At 43.6% G+C, this 16,967-nt stretch overlaps 1 protein-coding gene and 1 pseudogene across 5 annotated transcripts in view; both read right to left on the reverse strand.

Moving 5' to 3' along the window:
* Positions 1 to 16,967, reverse strand: part of TRPC7 (transient receptor potential cation channel subfamily C member 7) — a 122,684-nt gene that overhangs the window by 89,243 nt on the left and 16,474 nt on the right. For 3 of the 5 annotated variants that reach the window (XM_060146265.1, XM_060146267.1, XM_060146266.1), the window contains exon 2: positions 1,019 to 1,201. The exons of the other annotated variants lie outside the window; for them this stretch is intronic. In XM_060146265.1, coding sequence (XP_060002248.1) covers positions 1,019 to 1,201 — 183 coding nt within the window. The remainder of the gene's footprint in view (positions 1 to 1,018; positions 1,202 to 16,967) is intronic. 5 annotated transcript variants of the gene reach the window in all.
* LOC132517899 (small ribosomal subunit protein eS4, X isoform-like) lies at positions 6,601 to 7,211 on the reverse strand (annotated as a pseudogene).

Genomic DNA, 16,967 nt, shown 5'->3' on the forward strand with positions numbered 1-16,967 from the left:
TTATTAAAAGTAAAAGGACAGGAAGATTTTTATCAAACTTGGAAGCTCTCTCTAGATGAATACCACAGATATACATGGTTTCTTGAAGGATGGTTCATCCTACACAAATTAAGATAATCAGACAAGAGGAGAAATGCCAAGAGGCCAATTTGGGGGCATTGGAAATCCCCCCCAGTAGTCACCCTGTAAAAGAGCTGGAAAAAAAAAAACCAAGCCCTTGAAGACTGATCAGCCATCTTGCTTATGTGGAAAGCACATTGGTATTTAAGCATATGGGTCTTTGGAGCTCTGCAGTTTTCATCAGGATGAATGATGTCGTCTAACATAAGAGCAGATTCTAAAGAATCCAGAGTATATCCAAAGTGGAACCCTAATTGAATTTTGCTCCTTAGGGACTCAGTCTGACCAGCCACTGTGGGTGTGAGGGCTACTGGGTGCTGGTGGCCATTAAAGACACCTTGAGGTTGATTGAGGAGCTGGGACTTACTCTTTTGAAAGTCTAGTCATGCTTCCTATTAAAGCTTTTCATAAGCCTTGAGAGTGAAATTCCTCTGAGCCTCCCAGAACCGTGGATCCCACAAATCCTCTACACTAAGACATTTTCTACACAAGTCCCCAGGCACACAGGGAAAGCTCAATAAATGCCGTTCACAGAGCTGAGTGATATGTTTTTCATGAAAGCTTGGGAATCGGCCTGCTAGCTGATGGGAGCGTTCACTGTAATCTTGTCCTTGCTAGTGGCTTGGAGGTTGAGAATCTGCTCTTTTGTTCTCCAGGCTTGAAGCCTGTTCACGGAGTAACTGTCATGATTCATTTCTCTCTCCTGGTGGGCTGGGGGTGAAGGAAGGAGCTCTGAGCAGTCCTGCAAGTCTGGAAGTTCTGGAAGTTCCCTGTCTAGAGGCAAGTCGGGTACTCAGTGTTGTTACCATCCCCTTGTGGGAACAGAAAACAAGCATGAACACAAAGGTAGGCCAGCAGCCCTGGAGCTGGGAAGGCCGGGGGAGGTGGGGAAGCTTACCTTCTTGACTTCGTATTTAATGGCGAGTTTGATCCGGCTCAGACTTGGACGGTGGTGGTCGGACCAGACTTGGAAGTTCACATCACCATTTAAAATCGCTTCCACCTCTTCTGTGTCTCGGCACAGGTCCAGCACGCCCACCACAAAATCCTTGCATTGCATAGATAACTTCCTGTAATCGTTCTAACAGAATAAAGAGAAATCAGGGGTGTGTCACACTGAGCCCCACAGGTGGGCTTGCCTAGCATAGCAGTGTCGCTCAGCAAAGCTGTGCACCAAGCGCGAGCTTAGAGTGCGTTGGAACCAGAGGGTATGCTGGATCCAGAAGGCAGGGCAACTTCTCTTGACACAACAATCTAGAGGGCATCTTCTCTAAGCCAAGATTCGTCAAGGTGTGCTCCTCAGCCACCTCTATCAGAGTGACCTTGGGTGCATGCTATAACTATGATTTCCAGGCCCTGTTGCAGACTTACTGACTTAGAATTCCTGGAGATGAGGCCCAGGAATCTTTTAACCTCGTTCTCTAAGTAATTCTGAAGCCTGCCAAAGCCCACCCTGAGCTCTTTGAAAGCAGCAGTTCTCCTTGCCTAATTTTGAGCCAAATCTGAGGGAGGAGTGATAAGGAAATGCACTTTTAAGGCTGATGGAAATATCACTTAAATCATTTACTACCGATCTGTAATGGCAACTGCTCTACGCAGGAAGTTTACTGGAAAGATACGGCTGATAGGCTAAATTTGGGGGAAAAATGTACACAGGTGTGCTTTCTTTTAACGTGCTGGAAAATCTGCTTGTAAATTATAAATTTAAAAATCAAATGTAATTTAAATCTAACAGAATCGTTTCCTACCACAGATCCTTTTGTACAGCAAATCATGACACCTTAAATTACTTGCCTGTTGAATAATCATTTTCAGACCTTGACCTCCTTTTTGTTTTGTTTTGGTTTTTTTTAATGAGTTGCCTCTGGGTTTCTCTCATCTCCTCCCTAGGCATACGTTTCTAAATTATCTTTCAGAGGCTGACTGCCTTTCCTAGTGACATGCCAACTTCTCTCTCCCCTAAAACACACTGCTTCAATTCCAGATAATGATCCGAAATGTTGGACAAAAGAGTTTCATGTCACCTTCAAACCACTACGCCCCCAAAATATTTTCCCCTAAAGGCTTCCTTATTGGTTTCTTAGTTGAAACAAGTCTATTCAGAAGCAACACAAGAACCAAATGTCACTTTCAGAGTTAATCAATGTCGTAAGCCCTGAGAGTGGTAAATAGTAGTTGGTAGATAGGAGTTCAGTTTTGCTTTTCCAGAACCTGGATTCCTCAGCACATAGATGGAGACTGAAAAACTGCAGAAGCTCAACAATTTTTCTAAATTAATGATTCGTTTCTCCTTGCAGCACTGCTGCTTCAAAATGTCCCTTTACGTTAGAGAAAGAAGTAAGTGTTGATAAATGTTTGTTTGCTAAAAGGAAAAGGGTCAAGAAAATGTTTTCAGACAAGAGTGGCTACGCTTCATTTCTATATATCATTTAGGGATAAGCAGGGTGTTTTGGAAATGCTGGGTAGAAAAATGACGCTCAGCTCAGGCAGACTGTCATGGGCAAGTCAGACTGTGCCGTCCCAGAGCCTCTGCGCATTTCTGGGTTCAGTGCAGTTCAGAACAGAAGGTACCACTTCGTTAGAGACTTTCACTTCCCTGGGCTCTTTCAGCTAGCCGGGCCATAAAAAAGGGAGACACACCAGAGCAACCCAAACGGCTGGTTTGGTTTTGCCTTCTGTATCAGTCTGCAAGGCAACATGCCTGGTGTCTGCAGATGGCTGGAGGAGGCAGGCCTGGGCCTGCCAGGAAGACAGAGATGACATGGACATGGGTAGATGGGACATGGAATAGATGCAGACGGGAGGGTCATGCCAGGCCCAGGCCTCCCAGAGAGAGCTATGGGTGCACATCTCTGCGGAGTTGTGATGATTAGGAGAAATGGGTCAACCCTGAGCTCAGCGAGCCTTTGAGCCACACTCCTCAACTTGAGTTGGAAAGATGAGACATATACCTAAGACTTCACAGGTGCCCTTTTACAAATAATTCCATATTCCTGCACACTGAAGTCTGCCAGGCCCAGTGGGCGACAGCTGTTCTACCTCGATCATCTTACTTAATCCTTATAAAAACCTCATGTTAGAAGGACTGTCAGCATTTCCAGCTCACAAGCAAGAAAACTGAGACTCAGAGAGAGAAACTAACAGGCTGAATCCACTTTTCCTTATATTGGTCACTTACTCATCTCTGGTTACTCTGTCACCTTCCTTGAAGATTTTAGCTTCTGTCTTACTGTCGCTCTCCCAACATTAACTGCTGTTGTTATTGGTGGTTTCAGTACCCAAGAAGATGTCCCTTCCATTACCCTGCCCTCTCATTTCCTTGACACCATCTTTTCCAGTGACCTTATCCTCAACTCCACCTCAACCATTCATTCTCTTAGTTATTCCCAGTAACTGCAGCTCCTCCACGACCCTAAGTTTAGGTCTCCCTCTCTCTGACCACTACCTCCTATATGTCCAGCTTTCTTCATCTGGGATCCTAATTCTAGCAGTCCTTTGATTCCATGAAACCTACAAGCCATTGACCACACCACCTTTTCACTGGTTTTCATCCCCCTCAGGTCCCTGTCTCCCTCCTTGCAGAGCTTCTCTTTTATGGGTAGTCTTTATCATCATCCTTGCACACAGCAACTCTCTTACCCTCCTATTTTGTCCTCCTCATTGGATGAAAGCCTGACCTTGGTTGCGTCTAGCTCTCCACTACTCTGCTCCCGCCTCTGCATAGTTAACACGGCTGGAGAGCACACACCTGCACCGAGCAGGCGTGCTGTAAACTCACTACCTCCAACCTCAAGCAGTCCACGGCGCTCCTGGGCAACTTACCCTCCCCCCTGTCCCAAACAAGCGTTTCATACCTCTCTAGTCTCAGTTTTCTAACACTTCATCCCCCTCCTAGTTTCCTATTTTACTTGGAAAATAGAGCTCATTGGAAGAGAAGCTTCACATGTTCGCACCATCCACATAGTCTACTTTCATCTGTGCTCATGGACTCTCTTCCCTCTTCTTACTCTTGCTGCTCCTATCTAAGGCCAGCTCCTCCACTTGTGTGTTGGATATCAGTCCCCTACGCCACTCAAGGACATGGCTCCTGCGCTCTTCCTTTCTCTCCCCTGCACTGTTAATTTCTCCCTTTCTCTGTTGGCTTAGTATACGACCGTGTTGCTATTGTCTTGTCTTAAGAAGGAACTCCTCTTGACTCCACTTACCTCTCCAATTACTACTCTAGTTTTCTGTTCCACTTTATAGAAAAACTCCTCATTAGACTCGTTTACACTCATAGTTGACAGTTGTCCTCCTTACACTCTTTCTTATTCCATTCAGTAAGGCTTTCACCCTCTACCCATTGCCTCCACTGAGACTGTCCTTCCAAGGTCACAAGTGACTTTCATATGCTAAATCCAGTGGTTGGTTCTCAGTCCTCATCTTACATGACCTGTTAGGTGCTTTGACATAGCTGATCACTTCCTCCTCCTTGGTACACATTCTTCACTTGGCTTCTAGCATAACATACTTTTCTGTGGTTTTTCTTCCTGAATGAGTACTTTTGCATCTTTGTTGATTAATTCTCATGTCCCTGATGTCTTAGTTTTAGAATGCCCCAAAGATGTGCCCAGTCCTTTGAATTCTCCTGTCTGTTTACACTCATTGCCTTAGTGATCCTGTCTAAGATCATTAGATACCATCCATATGCTGAGGACTTCAAATTTTATGTCTTTAGCTCGGCCTTCTCTCCTGAACTTGAGTCAAATATATCCAACTACCATCTTGGTATTTCCACTTGGATGCCAAATAGGCATTTCAAACTTAATGAAACTAACTCTGGACCTGGTCTTCTCCACCTTGTTAGTATTCCCCAACTTCTCAGTTGTCCAGGACAAAAAATCTTGGATTTATCCTTGATTCCTCTCTTCTTCTCAAAACAGACATATAATTTAGTAGCAGATCCTACCAGCTCTACCTTCTAAAAAAATATATCTCTATCTATCTATCTATCTATATATATATAAAAGATCTGACCTCTTTTCACCAATTCTACTATTTCTACCTTGGTCTAAGCCATCATCATTTCTTGCTTGGACTAACCAAGAGACTCTTAACTGGCCTCCCTGATTCTATGATTCTGTCCTGGTCTTCTATAGTCTATTCTCCATACATCAGTCAGACATTTAGGAAAAGTAGTCAGGTCATGGCACTGGTCTGCTCAAACCCTCCAGTGGCTCCCCATCCACTCAGAGTAAAAGTGGATTCATTATACTGTCCTATAAGGACATACATTATCTAGCCTCTCCATTCTCTCACTGATTTCATTTCCTGCGGTTTTCTCCCTCCCTCAGTCCACTCCAGCCACTCTGACCCCCCTGCTATTCTTCAAACACACTTGGCATGGACTAGACCTTTGTACTAGTTATTCTCTTTACTTGGAATGCTCTTTCGCCAGGTAGCTACATGAACAACTTTTTTAACTCCTTCAAGTCTTTGCTCAAATGTCACTTTCTCAGAAGACTTCCTTGACTGTCTTTAAAAAATTGTAACCCTTCTCCATTTGCAATCACCCTTTCCTGCTTTTTTCTTCATAGTACTTATGACTATATGACGTCCATACATGTTATTTATTATAATTATTGTCCATATCTTTCACTAGAATGTAAGCTTCTCGAGGGCAGGAATCATTGCTGTTTTGTTCACAGATATATCATTAGAGCCTAGGATATTTCCTGGAACATGATAGGCACTCAGTAAATGCTTGTTGAGTCTATTGGAGCAGTGTACTTGTCTAAGATGACATAGCGACTAAGTGGTAGAGCCAAGATTCAAGACAGGTCGGTATGACCCAAATCCTGTGCTCTTCCCTCTCACCATGTTTCCTCCTCTTGGTGAGCAGCGTGTTCCCTTCTACTTAGCACACTTAAAACTAGAGACTTAATTGGGGCTGACTCTCAACTAACTTGGAGAAATAAAGGGTGGGCTGGGATATGGATATTTGAACACCCAGCAGATTCTGTAGTGTAGTAGATGAGTGCACAGGTTTTGAAGTCAGAAAGACCTGGAGTTTGAACTTCTTTTTTTACTACTTGTCAGTTGTGGGAAATAGAACAAGCCATGTAACTCTTCTGCATCTCAGTTTTTAATCTGTAATACTATACATACCGTATAATGATTGGGAGAATCAATACCAAAACAATGTAAAATACTTAGTGTAGTTAACAGGAAATAACACAAATAACAAAATAAATAAAAACCTAAATAAATATTGATAATAAAAATAAAGCCTGTAAATGGTAATTTTAATTAGTTACCACCTTATTTTGACCACTGATTTCAAACTCTAGACCTCTTGCTTTCTGTGGTTTTTAGTTACTGGACTGGGAGCAAGACTGGCCCTTGGAGAGGAGAACACAAAATGCTGGAGAAACCCTTGATTCTTCTCTCTCTCTCTCACTCATGTCTAATCCATATATTAAAAATATACTCTGAATTTGTTCACTTCTCTTCATCTCTGGTGATCACATCAGCCCTTCCCAGGGTAGCACCGCCAGTTACCACATGCAGGTTATCAGTATTGAACTTGATTAAATCTGTAATCTTGCCCGTCCCCAAATCAGTCTGAATGATGTTCACCTTGATGAGATCAGAGTAGTGGGTAGTGTCAGCATCACGGCTTACCAAATGAGAGATCTCTCTTTGTACCCACAAAGATCTTTCTCATTTTGCACAACTTACACTTGGCCTCTTTAGGAGTAATACAGTGAACAACAAAGTGACCCTTGGTGTGATAGTCAGATGGAAATTTTCTCTAGTCTTGTCAATACTGATGATATCCAGAAACCCAGCAGAGTAGGTTATATCAGTGTGGACCTTGCCATCCATCTCAGTGAATTGCTCTATGCACATCTTCTTTACTTAATCTCCTGTTAGGGCATACTCAAGTCTCTTCTTAAAGAAAGTGACAAGGGACCACCATTCTTAGCTTGTGGGGACTGCTGGATGGACACAGAGTTAGCAGACAAGTCAGTTTGTCCAGATTAAGGGCTTTGAAGCTGCTACATGCTGCAGTGCTTCTTGGGACCGTGAGCTGTAGCTGTGCTGGGCATGGAACAAAGAGGCCCTAGAGTTTTGCCTTTTCCAGAATGCCATATAAGTGGAGTCATATAGTATATAATCTTTTGAGACTGGCTTCTTTCACTCAGTATAATTCCTTTGAGATTCATCCATATTGTTGTGTATGTTAATAGTTCATTTCTTTTTACTTCACATCTACTGCATGCACGTATCAGTTTGTTTATTCGTTCACTCATTGAAGGATTTGGTTATTCCCAGTTTTTGACAATTATGACTGAAGTTTCTATAAACATTCATGTACAGGTTCTTGTGTGAAGATAAGTTTTTAGTTCTCCAGGGTAAATATCTAAGTGTGGGATTGCTGAGTATATAGCAAGTATATGTTTAATTTTAGAAGAGCTGCCAATTACCACCAACCAATTATGAGAGTTCTGGCTGAGTTCCGTATTCTCTCCACAGTCAATTTATTTTCTGTGTTGTGGTATCTCATTGTGGTTTTGATTTGCATCCCCTAATGGCTAATGATATTGAGCATCTTTTTATGTGCTTATTTGCCATCTTTGTATCCTTTTGATGAAGTGTCTGTTCAAATCCTTTGTTAGTTTTTTTAAAAAACTGAGTTTCTTATTATTGAGTTTTGAGAGTTCTTATATATATTCTGGATATAATTCCTTTGTAAGAGATAGGGTTTGTAAATATTTTCTCTCAGTCTATGGCTTATCTTTTCATTCTCTTAACAGTATCATTCAAAAAATAGAAGTTTTAAATTTTGATGATGTCCAAATTTATCACTTTTTATTTTATGATTATGCTTTTGGTGTCATAAGCTAAGAAATCTTTTTTAACACAGGGTCTCAGATGTGTCCTCCTGTGTTTTTGTTTTCTGTTTTTGACATTTAGGCTGAGTTTTTAAGAAATGATTACAATAAAAGTTTTCTAAGCATTGTAGTATTTCATTAAATGGCTACAGTTACCTTATAAAGCTGATAGTATAATATTATTCCCAAATAAGAGGAGGACAGAGAATTGATCATTGGATATAGCAACTTGGAGGTCATTGGTCACCTTGATGGGAGCAGTTTTGAGTGGAGGGTGTGACTGGTGAGGATTAAAGAATGGGAAGAGAGAGAAGAATTGAAGCCAGTAATACAGACAGAGAGGAGTTTTATTAAACAGGAAGGCAGAGAAATGGATAAGTAGCTGGTGTGAGAAGTGGAGTCAAGAGAAGCTTTCTCTTTTCTTCTCTCTCACTCTTCCTCCCTTCCTTCTTTCCCTCCTTCTCCTAATGGGAGAAACCATAATATTTTTTATGTTGATGGGAATTTTCCAGTAGATAATTATGCTGGTCATTGTATATGATATCAGTATATCATTGTATGAATCCAGTAATTCAACAGTGTATATGACAGAAGATTAGGTATAGTGTATAAATAGAGGAATGAATTTGGATAGAATCACATATGGTTTATCTGTGGTGGGAGGGAAGGTCAAGTATGTGAGTGAGGATGCTAGTAGATGGATGCATTGGTGGTAGGACTCTGTAGACATTTTCTTTCTATTGTTTCAATTTTTTTTCTAGTGAAATAGAAAGAAAAATTATCAGCTGAGAGTAAGAATTGGGGAGAAAGTGATGGAAGTTTGAAGAGAGGAGGTCTGAAATAGATTTTAGGGAGATTTAAGAGTGAATTGATGAAGGAGACAGGATATTATTGCTGAAGAACAGTAAGAGCCCATTTGAAATTCATGGTTAGAAATTTAAAATGAGACCAGCTAATGTGGTTGATTCTCTGTAACCACATTCACCTCCCTGGGTGCCAGCAGACAATTAGATTTTACCAGGATTGTATTTTTTTGCCAAAAGATAGAAGAAATCAAGAGAGAGGCAGTGGAACTGAGCTGTATGTGGGGAAGATTGTAATGATAGTCCATGGAATTGAGGCTGGTATGAAGGGAGACAGGACTTCCAGGGGAGAAGGAATGTAGAAAGACCCAACTATATGTTGTCTACAAGAAACCCACTTTAAACATAAAGTTGGTGGTTTCCTACAAAATGAAATATACTTTTACCATATGATCCAACAGTCGTGCTCCTTGGTATTTACCCAAAGGAGCTGAAAACTATGTCTACACAAAAACTTGCATACGGATGTTTATAGCAGCTTTGTTTGTAATTGCCAAAATTTGGAAGCAAGCAAGATGTCCTTCAGTAGGTGAATGGATAAATAAACTGTGGTACATCCAGACAGTGGAATATTACTCAGTGCTAAAAAGAAGTGAACTATCAAGCCATTAAAAGACATGGGGGAGCCTTAAATGCATATAACTAAGTGAAAGAAGCCAATTTAAAAGGCTAAAAAATACTGTGTGATTCCAACTATATGACATTCTGGAAAAGGCCAAACTATGGAGATAGTAAAAAGATCACAGTGGCCAGGGGTTGGGGAGTGAGAAGGATGAATAGGTGGAACATAGAGGGTTTTTAGGGCAGTGAAACTACTCTGCATGATACCACAATGGTACATATATGTCATTATACATTTGCCCACATTCACAGAATGTATAAAACCTGGAGTGAACCTTAATATAAAGTATGGACTTTGGCTGCTAATGATGTGTCAGTGTAGGTTCATCAGTTGTAACAAGTGTTCCACTCTGATGGGGGATGCTGATAATGGGGGAGGCTATGCGTGTGTGAGGGCAGGGAGCATACAGTAACACTCTGTACCTTCTGCTTGATATTGCTGTGAACCTAAAACGGCTCTAAAATATAAGGTCTATTGAAAAAAAGATGGTTAGATTAGTGAGTTGGAAGTCTTGGGGGTAGGCAAAAGATTGACAGAGTTGGGATATTAGAGGGAGATATAAAAATTTGAGCTAGTAGTCAGAGATTATGGCGAGTTTGCATTGATTGATCATGACAGGTATAGGCTCAGGTAGGCTCATCGTGACTGAAGTAAGACCACTGGAGGAGATGAGCTCATAAAAGTGAGTCAGGGCGTTAAAAGGATGGTCTATGTATATATTAGAGCATCAAGAATTTAAATAGCAGTAACTAAAACCATGGAGAAATGACAGGGATTGACCCATTGTTGCAGATTCCAATGATATGGAATTATGGGTGACATAGTCTGATGAAATACGGTTCAGAACTCAGTGTTCTTAGGGAGGAGAGAAGGAGAAAGGTCTGGAAGTCATAAGGAACAGCAAGAGAGATATGTGCTCCCTCCCCCCCTTCTCTAGGCCCAGTGGTATGAGGACTGTGAGAGGAAAGCCAGCCCCCCGCCTGGGAGGACTGCAGGGGAAGTGTGTCCTTAGGGGAGCCTGTCTGCAGAAAGAGCAAGAAGGTGACACATCTCTAAGAGCAGGGGGCAATGACACGGGGGGTTTTGCTGAGGGGAGACTATGCTTTTTGGAGGGTGAAGTAGGAGCGTATCTGGAGATGAAGAAGCGGGGTGTGAGGACAGAGCGGGGTATACGAGGAGCCTTGTGGAGAATCAAGTGCAGGTTCTGAGGGGTTACCTGGGAGGCAGCAATGACATAAGGGAGTTTAAAACAATTACTGAAATTATATTGTGAGGATTTAGTGAGGTAAAGCAGGTGAAGTGCGTGGCATGTGTTGGGCACATAGGTCTGGATCAGTACAGTTTAGCCGAGAAAGGACTTCAGAGCCTCATCCTGCCCTCCAGCCCTCCCTTCTGCACATCTCCCACTCAGCTGATGGATGAGAAAACTGAATGTTAAGATTTAACACACATGGCTGAATCCTTATTAATTGTAACTGGAGTCACTGAAATAATTAATGGATGTGAAATGCAGGGTAAGAACCTGAGCCTAGTGCTCATTATTGCAGATGAAAATGGAAGAGTTTCAATCCGTGTTTTAGCTTTCATGCATACACTTGATTGTTTCATTAACCTTCACCATATAAATAAGCCCGGGCTCCGGAGGATCATAAAAGGCAAATATCCTTCAGCATTTAATTTCCATTTAGGAGCTCAGATCCAAGAAAGGTGGTTCAAGTCCAGCACATGAATCAGCTAGCCAGCATTTCTTGCCTTGGCTTTCCCAGGGGGCTTTACACAGCCCCTAGGTCCTCAGAATCCAGGGTTCTGACCCCAGGGTGGGGTGGGTAGGGCTGGCTCCCTGCTCCAGTGACCCTCTCAAAGGCGTGACTCTCAAACTCTGACACTGGTTACTCCCTCCCTCCTTGACTTTATTATCTGTTCTCTGCAGGAGCCCTCCCCTTATTCATCCTAGACTTACTCCCTGCATTTCCTAATGGGTTCTCTGTGTCCTAAGTGTTTCAGAATTTGGGAAGGGTGATTGTGTATGAGCCATTGGTGATCTTAGAATTTCTTGGGACGGGGCTGATCAGTCTTTGCATGAGGGAGATGACTGGGTGATTAGTGTTTGGTTGGGCTCTAGAATCAGCGTGTCCGAATTCAAATCCCAGCTCTGCTGCATACTGTCTTTGTGTTTGCGTGTATAACTTAAGCTTCCTCTGTGTTCTGGCTTAATCTGTATAATGGGGATTATACTGTTTTCTGCCTCATGGAGTTGTTGTAAACTAAATAAGATAATCCATATAAGTTGCTTAACACAATATGTGGCAAGTATCAGGCAATATTAAGATACATGTGGCTTGTAGGTTAGCAGAGAGTGTAAACATGGAAAATTTGTCTTTCAGGGTGTTGGTCTTCAAGTGCCTTTTCTAACAAAGCAGACACACCCATTGTTGGATTTAATTTCGCAGCTTCACCTGTGTCAGTCCTCAGGTGGAAGGTGCAGGTAGCAGGACGGAAGCTCGGAGCAGGGCATTGGAGCAGAGTCCTTGATAATTCACAGTGAAGGTGCAGGCCCCTGGGTGCTGAGCTGAATCTGCAGGTGACTGCACCGCCTTTCTTAGCCAGGCAGTGTTGACAGTGTCTCTGTTGACACTTTGGCTTCCATCCTGATTTTTGGTTTACTTAACTGGCAGCTACTGACATCGTTAAGGGGCTCCTTAAGCCACCACCATGACGCTGTGAAGTCCCAGAAGTCATGGATTGCTCTGCTTGTTGGTTTTATAACAAGTCCCCTCTGATGGATTCAGAGGCTTGCCTAAGGAGAATAGAGGCTGTCTTTCAAGGAAACAGATGAGCAACTCGAGTATTTTATTCTAATTCAGCAGGTATATTTGAGCACCCACTGTGTGCCAGGCACTGGGGATAGAGACCTAAATAAAATACAATCCTTGCCTCTGAGGAACTCAGGGTCTTGCTAGAGAGAATGACAAGTGACTAGGTAAGGACCACAGGGTGACGTAAGTGTCTTGGGATATGCCACCCAACTACAAATATGGGGGACTTCTAAGAGGAGGCAGAGTGTGAGCCCTGAGGATGGGTAGAAGCTAACAGGGGTGAGGCAGGTGTGGGGAGGAGAGTAACAGGAAATGGACGTTCCAGGAAGAGGGGCTGGCAAGTGCAAAGGCCCAGAGGCCAGAGAACGTTCACCAACAGGTGGACTGTGATGGGTATCAGCTACTTTACCCACAGATGGTTACGCATAGGTTATGCACATTATCCAGCGTTTTACATAACTTCTCATAATTAAATAAACACGAACACGCTCATGTATCCAGAGAGGAATTCACATACACTTCTCATAATTAAATAAACACGAACACGCTCATGTATCCAGAGAGGAATCCAGATTAAAGATGCTGCTTGGTTCTCATTTGCTGAGCTCCCAGAAGAGCCCTTCCTCAGCTTTCTGCTTTTTCAGCTGGAACCACAGGGAACAGACACAGGAAGGCAGGTCTGCCTGTGTGAACCTTGCCCCACCCCAGCGCTTCACAGCTCCAGGCCTCCCTGGAGGCTCCAGGGCTCTCTTTCCTCGCTCTGCACACTCTCTGTCTTTGTCTCTCTATCTCCTTCTCCTTTCCCTTTCTCTCTCTTTCTCACACATCACTCTGTCAACCACAGGTCAGTGCTCCATGGTAGAGGGATTGCTCAAAGCTGTGACTCAGGAAATTAGCCAAGAGGTGTGAGTTGAAAGAGAAGGAGGGACCCTCAGGAAGCTCCATGGTTAGCTTACATAGAAGCAGCCCCACCTTTCCCCTGCCTTCCTGTCCTACCCCCGCATGGGGTCGACCTAAGCATGATTGGTTGGTCTCTGTACCCATTAGAATGGGAGACAGTATTAAAGCATATGACTCTTAGAGTTTTTGCTACTGCGGTATTATTTACTGAATGTTTACTATGTGCCAGACCCTGGGCCGAATGCTTTACATATTTAGCTCATTGCATTCTCATGACAAACTAGGAAGTAGATACAGTTATCATTCCTCTTTATAGAAAGGGGAGACTTCAGTGGCAGCTGGGATTTGAACTTGAGTGTGGCTGGCTCCAAATCCATAATACTAACACTGGGAAGTGCTCATCTGATAAAAATACCAGCTGCTCTGGCATGTGCTCTAAAGCCCTGAGCGCGACCCTGAAGGGGCGGGTTCAGGGTCCTTCCTGGTGAAGAGGAAGAGAGAGATGAGGGCCTGTTGCTAAGAGTCAAAGGTGCTGAAACCGTGTGAGGCAATACCCTGTGTATCCACACCCAGGGGCAGGCCGGGAGTAAGACTGGCTGAGCCCAGAGAGCTGAGTTTGCCCCGCGCTCTAAGTTACCAGCAGGTGCGTTGGCATCAGAATGTTGGGGGAAGCCATCCCTAATGGGATGTGCCATTCCTGTTGCTCCCAAGGCCCTAAGCCTCTTATTTAAGTGCCAGTCTGTCCACTCCCCCCACATCCTTTTCAGTCTTATGACTTTCACCAAGGGGCCATCCACCTCTATTCTGTAACAGGCCCCCCTCCCCCATGCAGGACCACTGTCTTCATGGTGAGAAGTTATGGGAATGGGTGGGAAGCAGAGGGTCTGCAGAATTTCCCCCTGCGGTGGCTGGGACACCTTGCAGCTCACTCCTCAGATACACAGAGAAACTGAGAGTGGCGGGATGAGGCTGCATTGCTTTTGCCATCTGAATTCCAAAGTGGGCAGCACGGTGACTGCTGTCCATGGTGCACTGGCTTTTAGCAAGCATGATTTTCGGGTCTGTTTACTGTGTTGGAGCTGAGGCATACTGTATAGCTGCAGAGTGATGCTGAGTTAACAACTCTCTGTTCCTCGATCCTTCCAAAGCTTTCGTCCACAAGCACACCTAAGCCACTTTGGTCCGTGGATTGGTTCATAAAAGAACTCATGTATTCATTTATTTATTCATTTAATCAACAGAAATGAATAGCGCATTTACCCCATGCCGAGCACTGTGCTAGCATCCTGGAGATAAATGAGGAGCAAGGCAGGCATGGTCTCTGCCCATTAGACCTGCGTTTCTTTACATTCAGCCTCATAGTAATTCCTGGAAAAACATTACCTTCCAAATAAACCCCGCTGGCAAGCAGTAGAAACAGTAAGAGTCTGTTAGATGGAAAGCTTGAGTGCTTTCCAGTAATCCATCCTTACAAAATGTTCCAGCCAGTTCAGCCTGTGCTTACTGTGCTTTCTGTGTCCTAGAAGCTGTGCCCAGCTCTGGAGATGCAAGGAGAAGTGAGATGTGGTCACTGCCTACCCATGGTGAGACTAGACGTAACTCAGTTGTTCTAATATTATATGGCAGTGCTGGCCGCTCATTCAACAAATAGTCATTGAGTTCCCACCCTGTTCCAGGCACTGTTCTCAATCTTTGAATACAGCCATAAGCAAAACAGACTCCCTGCCCTCATGGAGCTTATGTTTTACTGGGGGCCTGGGGACTTCAGGTTTCTGTTTTACATTGGTGGTTAGGCAGGAACTCCCTGAAGAGGTGATTTTGTACAGAGAGTTGGTGAAGGAGGGAGCTATCTATGTAGACATATATGAGGAAGGAGCACTCCAGACAGAGGGTCACCGGTACAAAGAGGGAGAAGAGTGCAAAGCAGAAGAGGGAGAGCATCTGGTGTTTCTGAGGACCAGCGAGGAGGCCAACTACTGGGGCAGAGTGGGTGAAGAGGAGAACGAGGGAAGAGGTGAGGCCAGAGCAACTGCAGGAGACAGATGGCCAAAGCCCTAAGAGGCACTTGTAGCACTGTGGCTTTTTCTCTGGTGAGATAGGGAGTCACTGGAGGGTTTCAAGAAGTGGCGTTAGCAGGATCTTCTGGTGTATGCTTGAAGGGAATCACCCTGGCTGTTGGGATGGGATGAATTGTAAGGGGCAAGAGCAGAAGCCTGAAGACCCAGTAAGAGGTTGTTGCAATTATCCAAGGGAGAGATGAAGGTGGCCTGGACCAGAAAAGTAAGTGCTCAAGGGGGAGAGAAGTATACAATTCTAGATGTCTTCGAAGGATAGAGCCGAGAGGATTTATTGATGGATTGGACATCAAGAAAAAGGAAGAGAAGAGTTAAGGATGAATGAGGTTTTTGGACCAAGCAACTGGAAAGATAGTTACCATTTATGACATGAGCACTGTGTTAGATGAGCTCTTTGTTTAGCAGATGTTTCCTTCCTCCTTCCCCATCTCATTGAGACGAGCACACTTCCTTCCCCATTGGTAGGGAACTTGGTCATGGACTTGCTTTAGTTCATGAAATTACAGTGTGTGACCCTTAAACTTAGGGCTTAAGAGGCATCATGTATTTTCCGTTGTCTCTGTGGGAGTTCTGACCTCTGCCCTTGGAGTGCCCTTGGTTTCCACTGTCCATGCAGCCTGGATCCCAGAATAAGACATGTAGAGCAGCCTCCTCCTCTGACCCAAAGACTTGTGAACCTGACAATAAATGTTGACATGTAGACTGCTGCGTTTTGGAGTGGTTTGTTACACAACATCATTGTGGCAATAACTGAATGATAAAGGGACAGAAGTAGGCTGAGTGCTTCGGGACATCATCATCAAAGATGGGCTCTTAGCCCTGCCTGGGTATTCAGGGAAGTTGCCCTGGAGAGAATAAGTTGTGACTGGATCTTGAAGGATAAATCAGAGTTACTGAGTTCAAGAAGTGGAGGAAGCGTATTCCAAGTTGAGGACATAGCATAAACAAAAGCACAAAAAACATGCTATATGAATATACAGGAAACTATGCAAGTAGAGGCACAGGGCAGCAGAAGATGAGTCTGGGGAAGTAGACAGGACCATGGAGGGCCATGGAAGGTTTTGTCCTCCATGATAATAAGCTTGAACTTCATTCCACAGGCAGTGGGGAGGCACCAAAGCTTTTTAAGTGGGAGAAAGACACGGTCTGATTTGCACTTCAGTGGGATCCTTCTGGCCCTATGTGGAGGACAGCTTCACCTATGTGGTGGAAGCTCTTGTGATCATCTGATCAAGAAGAGTGGTGGTAAGGATGTAGGGATGAAAATGGATTGGGGATATATTTTAAGTTTTAGTACCAGCAGGATTTAAGGTACAGAAGGAAAGCAAGAACTCAGTATGTGGTGTGCTTTGGATGTCAAACGCTGGAAGGAAATTAGTATCTGATGGGATTATAACATGGTAGTATCTGATGGGATTATAGGTGAATTTTCTTTTTCTTATAAACAGTTTCATTTTCTACATTAATTGCACATTTACCAACGTAAGCAAAAAAATTTGAGTGAGTTATAATGTTTAAACCTGCCTGTTTTCCTTTGGGTGAATTTGCTAAACCCTTAAATCTCAGTGCTGGAGAGGAGTATTCACCTTTGGTGCTGTCTTGGCCAGGACTGCAGTCTTGTCTATTTGATATCTAATAACTTTGTTGTTTTTAAATATCAAATTAAAAGGAGATCCAAAATGAGATTCAGAGCA

The sequence above is a fragment of the Lagenorhynchus albirostris genome, chromosome 3 (genome assembly GCF_949774975.1).
Source record: "Lagenorhynchus albirostris chromosome 3, mLagAlb1.1, whole genome shotgun sequence".
NCBI lineage: Eukaryota > Metazoa > Chordata > Mammalia > Artiodactyla > Delphinidae > Lagenorhynchus > Lagenorhynchus albirostris.